Raw genomic sequence first — 15,413 nt, forward strand, 5'->3', positions numbered from 1 at the left:
TCTGTTCCTTATAACCAGCATGTAGCTACACGCCTACAACTACAATCACCCAATTGTATTATGTTATCTTTATGGTTTAATTATAGTCATATATTTAAATAAAAAAAATACAAATATAGTCATATTTAATAAGAAATTTCATAAACAGTCCAAAAAAAAAAAAAAAGGAAAACCAATGCCGCAGCACAAAGTTTCAGTGTCATATTAGGTTGAAGATGCTATTAAAACGATAAAATGTCTAAAAAATTCCCTTAAAATAAAAGGAACCGATTTCCCATAAAATATCCACTTCAAAAGTTGTGGTGATTGTGCGAAATGTGATTTTTTTAATATTGCTATAGATATGTTTGTTAAAACACTTTAGCTTTTATTTCTATAAAAATATTTGACAAAAAAACAATAATAAACTTTTAAAATATGTTAAAAAAACATTTAAAAAAAAAAAAAAAAAAAGTTAAAAGCTCTCGTAAATGACTTGAAATAACATTTCGATCTAACAGTTTTTTTTTGTTTAAAATATAAAAGCTTTAAATCCATACATGGACAAAGATTTTCCGTAAAACCTAAAACCTCTCTCAAAAGCTTGTTGACAATCATACCCAATATGTCTTCCATTCCTTACAATCTAATCAAACGACCCAATAACAATTCAAACAATCCAACCCGACCCGGCCCATAAAGAGAGACTTCAAGCCGCATCATTATCAGCCGTTGGATCAGATGCAACTTTTTTTGCTGGAGAAGATTCAGTTCCAGTTGTGCTCATGGACACCCGCTTCACCCCCCTCCCCACCACCCCAAGATGTGTAACTCCACCACCGGTATTGGTGGTGGTTGTGGTGGTGGTGGTGGTTTGAGTTGTTGAAACGGTAGTTGACTCGAACCCAAAACTGTCACCTGCTCCAATCCGTGAAGAGCTCAATCCACCGCCGCTGCCGCTGCCGCCACTAGAACCCTCTCCTCCGCCTCTTGCCGCCTTGGCGGCCATCATTCCAAGTATGTCGGATAGTATGGATGATGGGTTTGAAACAATTTGCTCCAAATCTTCAAGCTGATACATTTTCACAAATATAATTAATTATTATTCAAGAAAACAATCCCAAGAAATGGAATTTGTTATTTTATAAAGATGAATAAAATAATTAAATTGATACATAAAGCAAACAACTTGTTATTTTATAGGGTTAATTTCAAAAAAGACCTTATATTTTGTGTTTTTCTCGATTAACCCTCAAATTTATTTTTTTGCCTGAAAAAGACCTTATTTTTTTTTTCAAAAAACCCCTCAACTTTGATTTTTTTTTTCCGAAAAAAAACCTTCAACCTTCTAAATGGTTACAAATAAACCCTCAACTTTTATAGCTTTTCTCGAAAAAACCCTCACATTTAACAATTTTTTTGACAAAAATGACAAAGGGCTAAATCGGGAAAAATGAAAAATACAAGGTTTTTTTAGGCAAAAAATAAATTTGAGGTTTAACCCGGACAAAACACACAATATAAGGTCTTTTTTGAGATTAACCTTTTTTTAGAAAAAAAATGAATATAAGGGCCGGATTGGAAAAAATGAAAAAAATACAAGGTCTTTTTCAGGCAAAAAAAAATTGAGGTTTAATATGGAAAAACTGCAAACACAATTCTATTCCCTCTTCAATTACTATATAACAAACACTACCTTACAAATAAATTAATAACAACCAAAAACTATAAAAAAAAAGGGTTAATTTCAAAAAAGATCTTATATTTTGTGTTTTTTCGGGATTTAACCTCAAATTTATTTTTTTTGCTTGAAAAAGACCTTTTATTTTTTTAATTTTTCTGAAAACCCCCTCAACTTTGATTTTTTTTCCAAAAAAAAAACCTTCAACCTTCTAAATGTTTACAAATAAACCCTCAACTTTTATAGTTTTTCTCAAAAAAGAAAAAACCCTCACATTTTATAATCTTTTTGGCAAAAAATGACTAAAAGGGCAAAATCAGGAAAAATTAAAAAATAAAAATTTTCTCACGCAAAAAATAAATTTGAGGTTTAATCCGGAAAAAAAACACAAAATATAAGGTCTTTTATGAAATTAACCCCAAAAAAATTGTGGGTTTACATTTACCTTTTTTTCAAGCTCAGTAGAAAGACCAGTGAGAATCTCAATCTCTTTTTCTTTTTCAGAAAGTGGATCATTAGTTTGTGAAGCATTAGAAGATTGTCTACCAAGAACACTCAATTCACAATTCCCAGATAAACTTTCCACTTCACTTTTAAGCCTCTTCAAACGAGATTTGCAAACTGAAATCGCCTTTTGACAATATGGAATTGCTTCTTGACCCTTTGACCCGATTTCTAAACATAAACATATCCGAAAGTTCCTGAAATTTTATGTTTTTAAGAAAAAAGATCATTAACACAAGTAAAGGGTAAAGTGGGAATTCAAAAAAGTATTGATCTATACAGTTCGGCTATGTGACGACTGTCTGGTTCAGCTAGGCGTTCCAGCATTGATAAAGCTTTCAGATAATCACTCAGGGAAGTTTCAACATCCTCTGTAAGGGCAAAATCGGAATTTTAGAAAGTTGGAGGTAAGTAGTCATGATAGCAATTAGCAATTAGCAAAATGTGATATATATGCATATACCTCTTTCCAAGGCTACCTCTGCTAAAGCTGAAAGAATGTCTACTTTCTCCATTGTGTCACCTGGTTGTTTTTCCGAAATTGCCCTTGCGACATCGAGCATTTTCCAAGCTAAATCAAGGTCAGATTCGTCTTCTTCTTCATCCTCACCCTCACTTCCTTCATCATCTTCATCTTGATCTTCCACTTCAAAAAACAAGAGCATAAATCTCATCGTCATCCACGTTTGTACTATGGAAAACATTTTCTAATATCATTGATGTGAATTATGAAGATGTGAAGTACCTTCTTTAGTTTTGCTTGAAACAGAAGTTTCCCCACTTTCAGCTGATTTAGTGGATCCTTTTTCAGTGGATTCTTTCTTGGAAACAGTACCAGAGACTAATGGATCGGATTCCTCTTGAGCCTTGTATAGAAGTGCACATCCGTATTTGTAATATGATCTCACACATTCAGGTGCAAGCTCGCCATAATGCGCAGCTCTGATACAGCAAAAGTGAAAGAAATATCATCATCTTCAATATTCGAAAGAACATGTCTCATATCATTTGGAGATAACATTACATTCACAACAGTAGTTAACATAGAAAATTCAAAATACATCGCACATTCTCTGAATCAACAAATTACAACAAATTTGTTAATTAAAACTGTATGCTTCTCCGGGAAACAAAATTACACTTCAAAACATGGTTTGTTTGCTTTCAACAGAGTCGAACCCGAGATTATCCGCATAAATCAAAAGGAAAAGAGACTTCTACATGATTAATTGAATTAAAACGGTATGTAGAGTTAGAAACCCTAACCTGATTTCTAGGGCACGACTGAAGCAATCAGTAGCTTCGGCGTAGTCTTCTTCTTTGTTAGCCTTGGATCCTCTGTCCATCAACTCTTCAGCGTACTCGAGTGACTTCTCCCTTTCTCCATCGGACGTCAGCCCCGATGTCTCGACTACGTTATTGTTGTTGCACGAAGAGGCTGTGCCACCCTGACCTGTCGAGTCGATGGTGGCATCAACAGATGCAGGCGCTTGATTGCCGTTCGGTGCAAGATCTTGTGAAGTCGGAGCTTCGTCCGCCATTGATGGAGGGAAAATGGAAATGAAAACCCTTCTTCGAATTAGAGAAGTGAATGGCGCTTTGCTTTGATTTCTTTCAAGTTTTCACCCTGTGCAAAGTGAATATATATATATTCTGCCAAAAAGAAGCGGGTCGGACTGCAACAGCTATTTGATAATGTATACTTTTCCTATTTGGTCCCTGTATTTTGAAATATATGTAACTAACTCTTATTGTTTAAAAATTTATGTGATTTTAGTCCAAAAGTGTTAAAGCAATTTCTATGTATTGTTATATACATTATATCTTTCGTTTTATAGTTGGTCCTTGCATTTTTAAATATATGTAACTTGCTCCTGTTGTTTAAAATTAAATATGGTTTTAGTCCAAAAGCATTTAAGCAACTTCAACTCATTGTGATATACATTATATATTCTTTTAAATATGCAAGAATGCCTTAACTACACTTTTGGTATGTTTATAAGTAAAATTTTGCAAATCACATTTTTGGTATCCGACTTTTTAGTTTAGGGAACTACTGAATTATACTGTGTTCCTTATAGTGATTGGTAATATTTTTGATCCCTTGAGTTTTTAATTTAGTATTTTATACTTTTGATTAATGCATTTTCAAATTAGAAAACGAATGAATTATACTTTTAGCCCTAATAGTTTTCAATTCTAAACTTCTTTTGATCCTTGTAGTTTATGGTTAGCGGTAAGAAGTGACTCTTTCAAATGAAAGGTCATGGATTCAAGTCTCACTATGAGACATAGATGGTGTTTATGATTAGATTATGAGTATAATAGTTTGTCGTTTCACAAAAAAAAATTACACTTTTGTTATTAATTTGCCTTAATTACACTTTCGAACATAGTTGATGTACGGTACGATAAAATAATAGTTTAATGAGGTATTTTGTCGTGGAATTATTTTATGTGATTTGAAGTCGAGTAAACTATAAAAATGGCTATGCGATTTGCAATTTTTTTTCTTTGGTGGAATTCTAAATAAATAAATAAATAAATCAAGTCACAAATGTATTTCTTTTGATAATGTTTTGTTATGGTTTTAGTCTTTGATTTTAATAATCGTTAACTATATCGGTTAACCATATATATATATATATATATATATATATATATATATATATATATATATATATATATATATATATATATATATATATATATATATATGGCTTAAGAAATATGTGGCTGTTATGTACCTAATATTAGAACCATACAAAACTAAATAGTTTTAACTAAATGCAATCAAATCTCTCTGTCATCTTTCTTGTATCCTCTATTAGACTATATGATAGGATTTGTATATATTTTTATGGAGTTTTAAATATTTAATTTTGCACCACAAAGCATGTATAATAATATATTATCAACTACCTATAAGCCTTCATATTCAAATTTAATATAGAAAACTATAGTGAAAGCTTGAAATTGTTCATAAAAAAACTCAATAAACTTCTTCTCATAACACATCAAAAAAACCATGCAAGTGTACATATGGTAGGTGTCAAAGAAAGTTATGAAGTCTTCTAGAGATCTAATAAAAACAACACATTCGAAATACATAGATGTTGAGGATAAATTATTAAATCATAAATAATATGAGCTCAAAAGTAATAGGAACAAGATAACAATGAAAAAATTGTGTTTTTTTAATCAAAATGAAATCAATTTTGATGATTCTATACCTAATATTACATACATGACAGCCACATATTCACTTTTCTCATATATATATATATATATATATATATATATATATATATATATATATATATATATATATATCATTGTTGTCCTTTATGTTGTATTTTTATTATTGGGATATTGATAAAACTAATTTTAGTGAACAAGTTAATTAACAAAGATTAATTATTTTTCTCGATCTGAAAAAAAAAAAACAAAACAAAACAAATTTGTCCGAAACACATGCATTCCATAAAACTTATGTCCGAACTCACAAAAAGTCACATGAGATGTAACATAGAGAAATTTATGAATATGATATGCCAACAATAAGTACATTTCATATTAGCATCATACATTTCAGACCAGGGCCGGTTCTGAGGATTCAAATGCCCAGGACGAGATGGATAAAAAAGGCCCTTAGGCCTTAACGTGTAACAAATTAACTTACATAAACTAATATTTTTATTAAAATGACGATAAACTTTATGGCAATAAACAAAGCAAAATCATAGTATTTTGATGAGTAATTACATATCCTAACAGCTAACCGACGATTCTTGAAGCTCTCCTAGCATTCTTGATTGCAAATTGGTTGATCAACTCTTCATAGTCTATACTCTCTAAGATTTCATTCTCGATAGATATCATTGCCAAACCGCTAAGTCTTTCTTGTGTCATTGTGGAGCGTAAGTAAGATTTCACAAACTTCAATTTTGAAAAACTCCTTTCTGCAGATGCAACCGTTACTGGAATAGTTAACAATATTCTATATGCAATGCTTGCATTTGGGAAATAATCAAGTTCTTTCAAAAACTTCAAAACATCTACAGGGTTGCTAAACTCATTGGTTTCCAATGTCTCAAATAATTTCAACTCCGTATAAAGTTCATCGGCATCAACATCCGATCTTTCTTCAAACTTGAGTGCTTTTTCAAGACGATGACAATACGACTTTAGATCTTTATCTTCAATTCCCCTCAAATTATGCGGAAATAAAAAAACAAATACTCTGTCATACTCTTTGAATTGTTCAAATCTTGTCTCAAGAGAAGAAATAGCTTGATCAACAATGAATAAGAAATAATTGACTCTAAAGTTCTCTTCAGGTGTAAATGAACTTCTTCGCTAGTTGAACTCTCATCAAACCTTCTTTTCCTTTCAATCAAACGCTTTTGTGGAAATATTGGATCAATACCCATTTCAATAGCAATCTCCTTAGCTTCAACAATCGCTTTTGAAAAACCAGTTTCTCTATAATTCTTGAAGTACCCAATCAATTTGTTTATTTCTGTAATAGCATTATCAAGATGCATATCCTTTGATTGTAACTTCTTACTCACAATATTCACATGGTTTAGTACTTCATACCAAATAACAGTTGATACCAAAAATTCAAAGTCACCAACTAGTGAAGTTGCTTCACTTGTAATTGTAGCATCATTATCTTTTTCTCCAACTTGAAGTAAAGCTTCCCGTACATCCACAAGTTGAAGTTTAATAGCCTTTACACTCTCAACTCGGCTTTCCCAACGATTTTGACACAATGACTTAAGACTCCAAGCTTTAACATTATCTTTCAAAATTTCCCACCTCTTAGTAGAATTTGCAAAGATAGTATAAATGCGTTGGATGAATCCAAAAAAGTTCTTTCCTTTAACACACTTGTTAGCCATATCACATAATGTAAGATTAAGAGAATGGCAACCACAAGGAGTGTAAAATGCTCTAGGATTTATATCTAAAAATCTCTTTTGCACCCCTTGGTGTTTTCCTTTCATGTTTGCTCCATTATCATAGCCTTGACCACGCATATCATCAATTTCAAGACCAAGAGACTGTAACTCCTCAAGTGTAATATCAAATAGTCCTTTTCCAGAGGTATCATCAACATTCAAAAAACCTAAAAAGGACTCCTCGACAGTAACAGAGTTATATGATAACGTAAAATACCTCACTATTATAGTCATCTGTTCCTGGTGACTTGAATCGGGAGTACAATCAAGTATGATTGAGTAGTACTTTGCTTCCTTTATCTTCTTGATAAGTTCTTTTTTAATTTCTTGAGCTAGCAAAGATATTAGTTCGTTTTGGATTAGGTGGCCAAGATAATGCACATGAAACCCATCACTTGTGATCCGCTGCACATGCTCTTTGATAATCGGGTCAAACTCTTCCAACATTTCAATGACACCCAAAAAAATTCCGTTACCTATTAAATAAAATTAACAAATAAGAAGTGAAATCAGTCATAATAATTAACAAAAAGGTATTTGTTGGAATTAGAACAAAAAAATTACAATTTATAGTTACCTTTTTTATACAACTTTTCATTGGATCCACGAAATGCTAAATTATGTTTAGCAAGAAATTTCACTACTGCAATGATTCTCAAAAGGACTTGTTCCCAGTAATCTCTTTCTTTCTTGAATTGCTCGTATTGAACTTTATCAATTGTTTCATTTAGGTTCAGTCTTTTACGCATATCAAACCACTTATTCCTATTTGTAAGATGATCCAATGAAATTTCGTGTTCTTTAACCCTAGTGGTGACATGGTGCCAATTTGTATAACCATCACCATCCAATTTACCTTTTGAAATCCCTTTTCTAAACACTTTACAACAGAAACAAAATACTTTGTCAAGCTATTTTGAATATACTAGTCATTCTCTATCACACTTCTCCAAATTTGGTAAAGTTCTTGTATATAAAGCTGCAGAAAACCGTCTACCAAATTTATCGTAGGGACCATACATAATACTATTATCTCTTTTAGGGCCTTTCTGGACCAAAAGTTTAATCTCCTCAGAATTAAGTTTTTCCCACCTTCTTGGATCATATATATCAACAAGCTCTTTAACGGGCTCTTGCTCTTCTGCCTCTTCTACTTCTATATGCTCTTGCTCTTCAACATGCTCTTCAACATGCTCTTCAATGTGCTCTTCAATATGTTCAACATGTTCTTCAATAGGTTGTCTATGGATAAACTTATCTAGAGCACCGACGTCAGCCTTTCTCTTTTCTTCATCTAGTTTTCTTTTTTTACGTTTTTGACTACCGGATGGTTGTTTATACTTCATGTCTACAATTTTACAAACAATAAACATAATTTGATAAGTAATTATACAATAAACAATTCATTGATTTCATTTATACAGTAAACAATTATACAATAAATGTAATCTCATAATTTAATTTCTGATTCTAATAATATATTTAAAAAATTGATTTCATTTAACATTGTGAATCATTCAATCAATTTCAATATGATAATATGTCATAGTGATAAACAAATAAACAATTAAAAATTCATGAATCACTTTCAAGAATCTGAAAATTAAATAGTTTATCTAAACGAATAAACAATTACACAAGAATTTGAAAAACTGATAATAGTATAATACATTCAAGTTTTCAACTGATTGTCTAACACTCTAAGTCTCTAATCGTGTTTGACGCTAACAACCTAGAATTAGAAACTGATGTATCAATATTCAATGGAGGATGATTGTTGATTATTGGCTTATTGCACGCTGTGAGCCTATGTCGATGTCGCTACTCGCTAAGAAGCTAACCTGATGGGCGATTGTTGATGTTGTGATGCACAACTGACTGCCCCTTTCGTTTCCCACTTTCCCTGCCCTGATTCGGTGATTCCACAGACCACAATTGCTGCAATGATTTTTTTTAAGGAAAACGACTTAACGAGACAGATTAATCGATGATGAATTGAATAAATAACAATGATCGATCGCTTGCTGGCTTGCTGCTGCGCCAATTCTCTTTAAGTTTCACGCCTGATTTCCGATTCTGGAATTCTAATGGTGTTGGATTGCTTGGGCCTAACGAATTCACTGATCTACTATATAAAAAAAAAATTGGGCCCCTTAAAATTTTGGGCCCTATTCCATTGCCCATATGGCACCTGCTCTAAACCGGCCCTATTTCAGACATACATTTCAAAATATTTACTTAATATATAAATTAACCTTTGATAATAGTGAGATTAACATACACTCTTTAATTTGATAAATGAATGTTGAAATACAAACTTTAGTGGTCAATTTAAAACTTTTGTAAAACTTAATATATACAAGTGGTACAAACGCAGTTTACTTGAACTTATTAACAAATATGTATAAGGAATAATACCAAATATGATGGATAATTTTGGTTCGGACTTGATGTATAAAATTATTAGTTTATAAGCTAAATAAAAACGATAATGTATAAATTAAGGACTATTTTTGCAAATTACTTATCAAAGTTACGAGTTGATTGTTTTGTCTATTACTAGATCAACAATAGGTGAACTTTGACTTGATCAGCAGACTGTTTGTTTTACCAAGTTTTCCCCTCTAACTCAATCAACAAGCTATTACCTGATCATGTTAAAAATAACATTTATCGGGTCATTTGACAAAAAAAATCCCTTTGTGCCCATTAACCTCATTCCACATACACCTTCTTCCCAACGTTCACTCCCCCCCCCTCCCTATTGTATAAGACAAGTGCTTATATATATATATATATATATATATATATATATATATATATATATATATATATATATATATATATATATATATATATATAAATTTTGCATAACAATTGCTTGCTGAAATGCTTGACTAAAATTTGATATATGTTTTGTGCTTGATGTTTTTTATTTTCTTTTTAGGTAACTAAGGATCGAAATTTCAAGTGACAAAAGCATTTCATAAAGGAGAAAAGTGAAAGAGGTAATCTATTATATCTCTTAGTTGTGTTTACCATAATAACAATATATTTCAACTTTTTACAATAATAGAAACATACTTACATTATGAGCAATATACCTCGTTTTTTACATATTTCTATTATCAGTAAAAAAAATGTAAGTATGTTGTTAATATGCTTAACCACCAATCAAACCCACATACTGGAGAATGGGTAGAAATGGAAATTATTCTTTAGTATTCAATCATAAAAGATCAAGGGTAAACAGGTAGATTTTTACTTTTGTTATGACATTAAGAAGCAGTGAGTAAAACACATAAATTGTTATTGTAGAATTTTCTCTTAGTGGAAGACCCTAGCTTCTCAAATTGTCCACATACTATCTTTCTATTTTTCATGCAATTTTGAATACATTTCCCTTTTAGTTCATTTTTCTCAATTTGCTTTATTCTTGTTCCAATCAATTTGTGTATGTTGTTCTAACGTGGTGAGGGAGATCTTAGCAAAGTGGTATCAGAGAGATATGTTACGTACCAAGTTTCCATAAGTTTCTTAAATCGTGTAAAGAACGTTCGAATGATAAAGAATACTTGAGGAGTCTTTAGAGAGATCAAGAACATTGTACGAGATGCTAAAATATTATAGATGTTCATGGAACAAGATAAAATGGCCCGAAATAACCAAGAGGACAATAAACAAAACTGGAACAACTTGAAAGACTTTAGAACAAGTTATAACACGCTAGATCATGCAATAAAAGTTTGGATAATGTTAAACATCCTAAAGATGTCTATAACATCGCAGAATAGTTTATCGTAATATGGAGACTTGTAAAGATCATGTAGATATTGTTAAAAAAAATCTAGAATAGTTGGCAAAATACAGGACCAGAAAACTTCCATTTGAGGGGTTGGAAAGTGCCTATAAATAGAAAGTAGGTCTCATTTGTAGAAACCTTCGGAAGTTACCATGTAATCTATCAAGTTCGTATAATAAAATTTATACTTCATTTAAAGTAACTCTAAAGCTTTAGTCTCTTGATTTCCAAGTCAATGATACATCTCAAAAGAAGCATAGTGAGCATGACTTAGTCGGAATAACACTAAGTGGAACACAGTGATTGTGCCGTCATGTGCCAGATGGCTCCTGAGAATGTTGCTCAATGGGTGGAAAGGTTAGAAGAAGGTGTGGAAGGAGTAAGAGATTTCATCGTTGAGTTAAAGCATCATATAAATCATAAGATGAAGGATTATATATTGGGAATTGTAGAAAATATGGTAGATGTATTGAATCATAACAATATTAACCTTCAAACAACAATGGTGGAAAGTATAAAAAACACGTATTCTGAAATAATGGGACGTCGAGTTGGCACCAAAGTTGAATGATGAAAGATGTGTTGAGGCTGCAATTATGGTATATATACCGAGAGACTATATTAAAATTCTATATGAAGACATCTAAATCATTACTGGTCTAAGAAGTTAACAAGGTGTAATAAGAAAACCTCTTTGATTATGAAGGTTTATAAAATTTAAGATGGTATTCGTGTTATAGTTTCATTGAGGGTGGGACATATTAGAAACTTATATTATAGTGTTAACTAGTAAGCTACATTGTCACTGGGAGTGACAAATGGTAACATCAAACGACACTTGTTATATTGTTGCTTAGAAGCTTAAAACCTCTAAAAGTGCTAAACACCCAACTAAAAAATTATGTTAGATTCATCAACGTCTCCAACTTTTAAGTACATATCAACAAGTGAATTACACGAAAAGGGACCAGAACTGTACCCATGTTTGATCAAGTATCCATAAATTTTCATCCCTTGGGTTATATCATGTAAACTTGTACATGCGTTAATTATAGTTGATAAACAATACTCATATGGGAATAATCAAGTGTAATCATATATTGAAGTAAATCAATTTATTCTTTAAAGAAATCACCATCCGAGTAACAAGAAAATGTAAATACATTAATATTTGGGGTGATATGTGGATTTGACCATAACAAAAGGTAGCTCATTAGATTGTAAATTTCATCGAGGACTTATGTCAAACAGTTTATGTATGTGCATATGATTGGATACTCTTTTTTAACACCTCGTTTGTTATATAAATAAATAAATAAAATTAATGAGCGAATAGTAGCCCTAAAATCAATAACTATATAGGAATGTGTGATTTTGAGGAGTTAACTTGCATATTTTTAAAGTTGGGGGTTAAAAGTGTAAAATCCGGATTCAGGTTGTAAATATTTATGAAGACAGGGGCTCCGTGGTAATTATTGGAACTTAAGTCGAAAAGAATGAGTGGAGGAGGGACTAGAAATGTTAATATGGCTGAAGTTGGATCATTGGACTTAAATTGAAAATAATTTAGAATGTTGAGGGTTAAAGAGTAAACTATGGACCTTAGTTGAAAAGAATTTGTCAAGCAAGGGGCTGTTTTGTAAAATTGCGGACTGAATTAGTAAAGGTTTTCAGGGGCAGGGTTTAAATGGGAAATTTTTGACCTTGGTTGAAAATTCCTCAAGGGGAGGGACCAAACTCGTCAATTATGCATGTGTTTGATGGGAGCGAGACTTTAACCCGATGTATTCCTTCCCTCCTATTGCATTGATCAAACCTAACCTTAGATCGTCTCTTCACCAGTCGCCACAACCCTTGGAACATCTTCAACCGTTGCTGCTTCGCGGAGGATCGTCGTCGTCGTAGCCCCGCTGCTGGAAACACTGTGTTCGGCCGATATGGCCGCCAAGACCGACGCTTGAGTGGAGTATTATTGTTGTGAGGGTCGTGAGCGATAGGAAAACCGTTGGTAAGCCCATATTCCGTGAGGTGATGGTTGTCGCCTCCTGTCGCCACCAACCTTCGTGTTGGTTGGTGATGTGCTTTTGCTTGAGTGTAGTTGATTTTTGGATGCATAGACAAATTGGACTAGAAACCCTAACCACCACCATGAGGTGGTGGCCGCCGTTGACCACCACTACCCGAGGTGGTAGTGGGTGGTGCCCGACTACGAAACCCTAATGGGGTTAAGGACTTGGTTTTGGGCCTATTGGGCTAAGAATGGGCTGAAAACCCTATTAAGGGTTTAGAAACCCTAATACTGGATTTATGGGCTTGGACTTATCGGGACCCACATTTGGGCCATTGGAATGGAATTTGGTATTAAGCTCAATCACTCCATGTGATTTATTTAGAAGAGTGATGGACTTAATGGATTAAGTCGCTAATGGGTTAAGTGAGAAACACTTAACCCTAATTGTCATTTTATGTGAAACCCTAATTTTGGGAATTTGATCAGGATCACACTTGAATTATTCACTAAACTTAATATATTAAATTAATAATCATTGGCAAATTAACCTAAGGCGATGTTGGACTTAATGGGTCAAGTAAGAAACACTTAACCTTAATCGTCATTTCACGAAGGAACCCTAATTTCACTTGGGCCTTGAGACGGGCCTTCCTATTGTGCTTTGGCGATTGGACTATTGATGGGCTATCCAAAAACAAGTTAATGGACCAAAATAATTAGATGGGCCTTAGGATAAGGCCCATGTGAGAGACTCAGGACCAATTTGGAAAATTAGGCCATAAATGAGCCATAATTGGGCCTTTTTGAATATGTGATGTTGGGCCTTAAGGAAAGACCATTTAGAAGTTAAGATCTGATTCACCTTGGATCTCTTGTATTGAAAGGTAAGGATTGATTGTGTGATCTACTGCACTTTTGGGACTGTAGACTATGTCTTGGGGGTAGTTGTAGCTCGGTTTAGGGCAAAGGTTGTTTCAGCTACTGCAGTTCAGCTGTGTATGCTTGAGCTGGTGAGTGAGTGTCACACCCAAAAACCGGAACGGCGAAAACGTTCAGGGGTGGAGGATGTCATGTTTAGTATCACAAGATATGTATATGGTAAGCAAGTAATAAACAACCATTTCATTTACAAAGAAAGTGTTTACAATGTGTGTGTTCACAAAACATAGAAATCATACACAAATAACAAAACAAGACTTGAAGCTATAATGCTCCATATTCTGAACCCCCAACACGAGCACCTATCTAATAGTCTCCTGAGAATACAAGCTATTTGAAAGAGTTGATCAACAATTAAGCTGGTGAGTTCATAAGATTTTAGTGATGTGAGTAAGCTATAAAGTGTGGTTGAAAATGTATATGTAACAGTGATGTACTGTAAGTTCTATTTTGTAAAGTTTGCATGTTCCTATAGAAAATCATATATTTCCTACTTGAATAACACTACAAGCCTTTCTATGGGTACTAAGTGGTTACAAGTTATTTATAACTCAGAGTAAACAAACAATCGATTGTACGCATCTTCCCTAAGCTCACAACCCAACGGGGAACAGAAAGTAAGGCGGATAGCACACATCCCATTGGTTGTTAGATAATTGTCATAAATAACCCTAATGTAATCACTTGTTACTCATGGAGTTATTTGTAATGGTTCCTTTATATCTAATGAAAAGTCCTGTTAAGAAAACCTATATTTCTTATACTAAAATATCGACCACAGTGACTACTTTTATAATAGTTCTGTTTATACTGCTATATATAATCTGATATCGGGTAGAAAGTTAATTGAGTGAATCTGTCCTAAGTCAACAACCCAATGGGGAACAGGAGGTAAGGCGGAAAACACACATTTAACTGCCTATTGGGTATTAGTTTTATATGTAAACATGGTGTATAAACTAAGGTATTATAGAGTTACTCACCTAAAGTCTTTTAGAATTGTACTGACTTAATAAAATGGATTAAGCCCTTATCTGGGATATCTCTAGTTTGTATACCAAAATTACTGACTTTGAAAAGTAAGTTTTGTATTAGAAAATTTGTGCTTCGACTCTGTGTCCTATAACCTGATCCATACCTAGTACCCTTATGATGACTTAATGTATACTAAGCATAGATATATATATAGAATCGGGTAGATAATAGATTGGATGAATCTGCCCTAAGTCCACAACCCAACGAGGAACAGGAAATGAAGCGTAGATCACACATCCTATTAGCTGTCGGAACTTATTAGAATATATGTATCATGTGATGTATACATTAAGGAATCATAAGACTAGCATTATGGTCCTATCTTTAATCGTAGCCTTCTACCAAGGCATCTTTTGTTATGTGCTAAACCCGACTGTTCCTTTGTCCAATGTAAAAGTATATTCTCCCTAGTTTATAACTATCTTGACTAGAAAATAGATCAACTTTCAAGTGATGCTGTCACTTTATGAAAGTAATGGGAAAAGTAAATACACA

General features: G+C 32.9%; 2 protein-coding genes across 2 annotated transcripts; both read right to left on the bottom strand.

Moving 5' to 3' along the window:
* Positions 1 to 486: 486 nt before the first annotated feature.
* On the bottom strand, positions 487 to 3,800 carry LOC145044074 (Tetratricopeptide repeat (TPR)-like superfamily protein). Its single transcript, XM_078992881.1, has 6 exons — positions 3,431 to 3,800; positions 2,910 to 3,106; positions 2,628 to 2,810; positions 2,445 to 2,535; positions 2,106 to 2,361; positions 487 to 1,051 (listed from the first exon to the last, which is right to left on the bottom strand). Exons 1-6 carry the CDS (start codon positions 3,703 to 3,705, stop codon positions 689 to 691), a joined length of 1,365 nt encoding a protein of 454 aa, XP_078849007.1. The 5' UTR covers positions 3,706 to 3,800; the 3' UTR covers positions 487 to 688.
* A 2,141-nt stretch (positions 3,801 to 5,941) lies between these two features.
* LOC145040928 (uncharacterized) lies at positions 5,942 to 8,477 on the bottom strand. The gene is made up of 4 exons (XM_078988811.1): positions 8,075 to 8,477; positions 7,709 to 8,011; positions 6,417 to 7,607; positions 5,942 to 6,363 (listed from the first exon to the last, which is right to left on the bottom strand). The coding sequence occupies exons 1-4, from the start codon at positions 8,475 to 8,477 to the stop codon at positions 5,942 to 5,944; spliced, it is 2,319 nt and encodes a 772-aa protein (XP_078844937.1).
* Between the last annotated feature and the right edge of the window lie 6,936 nt (positions 8,478 to 15,413).

This window comes from Lactuca saligna, chromosome 4 (genome assembly GCF_052625555.1).
Source record: "Lactuca saligna cultivar CGN05327 chromosome 4, ASM5262555v1, whole genome shotgun sequence".
NCBI classification, from domain to species: domain Eukaryota; kingdom Viridiplantae; phylum Streptophyta; class Magnoliopsida; order Asterales; family Asteraceae; genus Lactuca; species Lactuca saligna.

Excerpts from the sequence above, each read along its gene's own strand:
- LOC145044074 (XM_078992881.1), bottom strand. The coding sequence starts at position 3,705 with ATGGCGGACGAAGCTCCGACTTCACAAGATCTTGCACCGAACGGCAAT. Across the intron at positions 2,811-2,909 it reads TTCAAGCAAAACTAAAGAAG|TGGAAGATCAAGATGAAGAT; the intron begins GTACTTCACATC and ends TGTTTTTTGAAG. Across the intron at positions 1,052-2,105 it reads CTACTGAGCTTGAAAAAAAG|CTTGAAGATTTGGAGCAAAT; the intron begins GTAAATGTAAAC and ends AAAATGTATCAG.
- LOC145040928 (XM_078988811.1), bottom strand. The coding sequence starts at position 8,477 with ATGAAGTATAAACAACCATCCGGTAGTCAAAAACGTAAAAAAAGAAAA. Across the intron at positions 8,012-8,074 it reads TTTACCAAATTTGGAGAAGT|TGTTTAGAAAAGGGATTTCA; the intron begins GTGATAGAGAAT and ends TCTGTTGTAAAG. Across the intron at positions 6,364-6,416 it reads AGATTTGAACAATTCAAAGA|ATAAAGATCTAAAGTCGTAT; the intron begins GTATGACAGAGT and ends GGGGAATTGAAG.